Genomic DNA, 5401 nt, shown 5'->3' with positions numbered 1-5401 from the left:
AAGCCTGGCTTTTGTTTTCGACAAATAAAATAATGAAGGAAGTTGTTACTTGAAATAATAAAAACGGCATATTGAAATAATAAATATTATTAGTATAAATTTGAAATAAAGAATCCATGTCACGATTTAATGCCAAAAATAAAAGCCTAACTGCTGGGAATAACCGTCAAAAATCGTACCGAACAATAACTCGCCATTCTATTGCCATCATTAGCATCTGAATGGCCAAAACCAGATAAATCAAATTTTGCATTTAATGAGGGGCCCATTAAAATTGCCAAAAAAAAAAAACCTTAAAAAATACCCCCACTCAATATTCCGTGAAAGAAATGTGCCGCCAACACCTTAACACCAGGCCATAACTCGCTTAATCCGCCCAGCCCCGAATTTATTTTTATGGCCACAATTTAATGACCTGGCCAGAAGACCCTCCCCACCCCCTCAGCACTTTCACTGTGAACCCAAATTATAAAAAACAAGCAAATTGTGCAACATGTGTCCAACGGTATATTCAAAACAAAAACCCCAATTCCCCACCAATGGTTGAAAGACCAAATTGTCAAATATTAAAAACGGAAAAAATGCCCGTCATAATTTTTGAAGTGTCATAAAAATATCTCCATAGGCAGACACAACTATTAAATTGGCTCATTAATCAATTTAGTCACAGAGCAACAATAAAAAAGAGCACACACACCCGCCAGGTATTCGAGCAATATAGTATAATAAAGTATAATTTTTAATGTTGCTAAATTTTATGCTAATTTGCCATTTCTGGCATTCCATAATTAGGCGCGCTCCTCAGGCGGGGGGTCGTCTCCGATTGCGTTCGCCGTTTTGGGTCTCGGCCTGGCCTCAAACAATCGCTGCCATTTGTTTCGACCGGGCTTTAAAAACCAATAAAACTTTTGGCACAAATCAATTAAAAAGCCACGTAAGTTTCCATTAGTACGGCCGTTTGGTGTTCCCAATGAGAATGCCACCCACTGCGGCCAATAATAGTGCCTCGATGCTTTGAATATTGAATGCGTTGATACATCTGACATACTTGGAGCGTATTTGCCGTGTATTACCAAATGTTTGACATCAGCTTTTTATGCGTCCATGTGGGAGGCATCGCGTCGACCCACCTCGATTTTCACCTGCTGACCCACTCGAGCCATATAAATTCGAATTTGAAATTGATGACTTTACCCCATTCGGGGATTTGAGTTTCTATGACAGGCGGGGTTCGGTGTTGTCCCAAAATGAACAAGGAGGGTCGGTCTGTAATCAACCACTTCATCAAAAACAAATAATAACATGTGCTCGCTGAATGCCCAACAAGGAGGAAGGAGGCTTTGAAGTGGATAGAACACAGGGGTTGATTGGCCTATCATAATCGTTTTAATAGAGAGTGAACACTATTCGAACAAAAGGTTAGGGTTTCAATGGCCCGGAGTCACCAAGCCGAAATCCGTTTCCTATTGATTCCCGTCCATAAACCCATCATCCCCCTCCCGTTCCGGCCAATGGAGGATTTGGGTTTCAACCATCAGTCATCGATTAACCAAAGCAGCCAATTCCAGTCCCGTCCCAATTTCAGAATCCAATCGACTTTCGGGTGTTAACGATGAGGCAATTTGATTTTAACGGAGCTGCCAAAAAATACCCACCCTTCTTCCTCCTCACAAAAAAATTAATTGCCGGTTGTGCAAAAATTTGATTGATGCACTTACTCGACCAAAGGAATAAATAAAATTTCTGACACTTGGGAATTTTAATTAGAATGCCTTTGTTTCGGACCTCGAATTCGAACCAGCAGGCCAAAAACACACCAGACTGCCTGGCCGAGCTGATGAAGTCGTTTCGATAAAATGCAAAATTTTTGCACCCACCCCTCTCCATTTCCCGCAAACCCTCTGCCATTCTATGTGCTTTCCTTATGGCATTAATTTGTTATTTTTTACCCTAAAAAACGGTAGTGCTGATACTCTTTGCACTAGTTTTCTATTCATAAAAATGATCAAGCCACTTTTAAAGTGTAATTTAAAATAATAAGCATACGCATATCCATAATATTATTTAAGGTATGGTTATACTAAATTAAATATATCATTTTCATTTTATTTAGATTTTTTAAATTTATAATGAAGTAAATATTTGATTTTCATTTTATTTACATGTGAACCTTACCTTAGTGGACCATTTTTATTATTTACCTGTCAATATTATTATATAGTTTTATAAACATATAATTTTTAATATAATTTCTAGAATCTTATATATTTTCGTAATTGAAAATGTATCTTTTTCTATTTTTAAATTAAAATTAAACCCAACTAGCTAGAAACTATCCGAGCAACACTGAAACGGGAACTGTCTGCCAATTAGCGCCCCCTGGCGGCCGGCGGACTCACGATTTTGGTGCTGCTGATAAATTAACGAAATTTTAATTTGATTTCCTTCACAAATTTCCGGCGAACTGAGCCCCGGCCCGGTCTCCACCCCAGTCCCTTGTGCCTGGGAGTCCGATTGTCTGCCAAGTGGTAGCAATGGTATTGGTGGGGACACAGAAGCAGCAGCAGCAAATAAACTAAGTGAATTTATGGCCCCAGGGCAGGAGGCGATTCGAGCACACGTGTGCGACATGCCCACACATTGACACCTTGCCAGCAAACAGCAAGAGCAACTACCAAAAGCCAAAAGCCAACTACCAACCACCGGCCAATAACCGACTAACCGCACTCCAATAGGGCTGCAGGTCCCTGGGCGCGTTTTCGGATCGGTTTGGAGTAGATCGGTTTTTGTTTATGCTGGGCAGGCACAAACGAGCTGACAATGCCCCATGTCAGGCCTCCAAGTACGTGCGGCCAAACAAATTACAGGGAAATTGCGTCACCTGCAGGAATTTCCACTCAGCATTGTCAAAGGCCATCAAAAGTTGTTGGACATGTTGTAACATTAATTTGACATTTTACGGCCCAGGCTAAGGATCGGCAGGATGAGATATGTCATGCCGGGTGGGAGGGTAAGGTGTGTGCATATTCCTTATGGATATTCTGGACACAGAACTCCTTAACAATCTGGCCCTCGACCGCAAAACAACACAGGACAACGGTTAAACCCCCGGCAGGCAGCTGTCGAGTGAGCGAAGGATGCTGGGATCCTCCAACGGGTCTTGCAACAGCATCTCCAAAAACACTAAGAAAAAAATAGTATTAATAGGAAGGAAGAATATTTATTAAGAGTTACTTTAATATTATATTTTATTGTACTGATTAAAGCTTAAGGATTCAATATTCAACAGACAAGGTCTCTTGAGCAAGAAGAACAATAAAATATTTAGAAAAAACTTACATTTCTCCAGTTTTGTCCAGTACATTTCCAACCTGAGATCCAGATCCTTGCGTTCGCTTTGGCAGCTGCTACAATCTGCTGGAGGATTGCAAAAAGAATTCCCGGCATTAAAACAAATTGATGCGGTCGGAAAATCTCATTGCCGGCTTAGTGAATCTGATTTGCGGTCATCGGTCGTCCCTCTTGTTAACCCAGATACGGATACTTGGCCTTTACAGATGCCAGGCGGCTGTAGCGATTAATTTGCTGCGGTGGCGATAATTTGTTAATCGAAGCATCCGCATCCCAGGCCAGCACTCTCCAGTACAGCAGCCACCAAATGCTCCTCCTTTCCATTGATGCTGCTGTTGCATTGTCCAATTAAATCTGCCGAAAGTAGGGTGGGAAATCTTGGTTGTTGACTCTTCTCGGCTTCCCGGCTTGTTGGTTTAACGGCCGACGTTCTTTTACGACGGCATTTAGCTAAACTATCCAGCAACTGCCCCTGGGGAGACTCATCCTGGTGGTGGCCGGCATGTTGGATTTTGGTGCTGATGGTGCAGCATTTAATGCGGAAACGTGCCCCCAAGACGAGCTTCGATTAGCGCCCAGGATGGATGATGTGTGGAGGTCAGCAGTGGAACATCACGCAGAGACCATTATGGTTGCCGGCATGCCTCAGCCACCTTAATGGGCCGTCAAATCCTGAAATTCGTTTCGGTTTCAACCAAGTCAAATAGCATCCTGAAATAGAAACACTTATGCTATCTTTTCCAAGAACGATTTCCGAATAAATTTTAATTATTTTGCAACAATTAAGATACTCTATTTTTAATATATCTTAATTTTATTAAATATATATGTTAGTGAATATAATAATTGAATATTTAAATGTCGAACTTTTTCCTTACGCTTCTAAGAAACCTAATATACATCTAATAATTCGTTATCAATGTAGTAGTCATTAAACTTAACATTTTTTCCAAAAACTCTACGTGTACAAGTTCCTAAGCAACTCTTCCTTGATCTCATCGAAGTCCAAATTATAGTCACCATTATTTGAGTCTTCCTCAGCGGAATCTGGATTCTTATTGATTTCATCCGAAGGCTTATCGGAATCCTGGAGAATTATAAAAACTTCATAGTGTGTATATTTATTAGTTTTATTTTACTAGAAACCCCTACCGATTGGGATTGAAGCTCCTCTGCAATGGATACCGAATCCGGTTCTGTGTCTTCCGTACCAAAAATGTCAACCGGATCATTCTCCAACTCGCACTCGATAGGCAAGGCATCGGCCTCCACACTTTGGCGTTTCGATTCCACATCTCCTGTATCCACAATGGCTGCCAGGTCACCGGCGTACTCGATGGGCAAATCACTGGTTTTCACCGTGTCTCCTTTACCAGCAATGGCTGCCGCCTCAGTGACCACCTCGTATTCCATGGGCAAGTCCTCGGCGTTCACACAGTCGCCGTTCAAGACGGCCAGGAGCTGATAAAATCCAAAATCTTTCGACGGGTTGGAAAACGCGTTCCGGGCGTGACACATGGCACCCCGAAAGGAGGCGTTACTGCCCGCACTCCTAGCTCGCAATGTGCCCAGTCGGTCCAGGTTGCTCTCGAAATCGCAGATTTGGCGGCGTGGAACCCTGGCGTAGTTGCAAGTTCCATAGAAAAACACGTTACAGTTTCCATTGGAGAAGCGTTGCAGGACGCGTGCTGGCCAGGCACGATATCCACGAAGTTTGGCGAAGACAAAATCTCCAACCACAAATAGTGGCTTTGCCATTTTGCGAGGACTCATTGTTGGTAATCGTTTTATTTTTTGGTGAGAGTATAGCTTTAATTTATGCAGAAAATTCACCAACGCCGTCGCCAATATTCGCCGAAAGAAGAAGAACGATCAATATCTTAGATATCGGTTAGTGTTGGAAAGTGTTAGATGAGTAAGTAGCTTTTGGTGTTGGGTAATGTCGTTCCTAAAACGTGATTATGTTTTGTAAAAATTATAAATTTGGAGGGTGAGTTGATTTCTACTTTCTTAAGAACTCGTTAAAAGCATTTTTTCATATTATTATATA

At 41.7% G+C, this 5401-nt stretch overlaps 2 protein-coding genes across 2 annotated transcripts; one reads left to right on the top strand and one right to left on the bottom strand.

The window, feature by feature from the left end:
• The first annotated feature begins 2370 nt into the window (after positions 1 to 2370).
• On the top strand, positions 2371 to 2987 carry LOC26513763. Its single transcript, XM_014911723.3, is given in 1 exon segment — positions 2371 to 2987. A coding segment is annotated over 1 exon segment (195 nt). The 5' UTR covers positions 2371 to 2792.
• A 1190-nt stretch (positions 2988 to 4177) lies between these two features.
• LOC6501663 (putative oxidoreductase GLYR1 homolog) lies at positions 4178 to 5198 on the bottom strand. The gene is made up of 2 exons (XM_001955674.4): positions 4504 to 5198; positions 4178 to 4438 (listed from the first exon to the last, which is right to left on the bottom strand). The coding sequence occupies exons 1-2, from the start codon at positions 5122 to 5124 to the stop codon at positions 4310 to 4312; spliced, it is 750 nt and encodes a 249-aa protein (XP_001955710.2). The 5' UTR covers positions 5125 to 5198; the 3' UTR covers positions 4178 to 4309.
• Between the last annotated feature and the right edge of the window lie 203 nt (positions 5199 to 5401).

This window comes from Drosophila ananassae, chromosome 2L (assembly GCF_017639315.1).
Source record: "Drosophila ananassae strain 14024-0371.13 chromosome 2L, ASM1763931v2, whole genome shotgun sequence".
NCBI classification, from domain to species: Eukaryota; Metazoa; Arthropoda; class Insecta; order Diptera; family Drosophilidae; genus Drosophila; species Drosophila ananassae.
The sequence above is the reverse complement of the archived record's forward strand: the minus strand, read 5'-3'. Positions and strand labels throughout refer to the sequence as shown.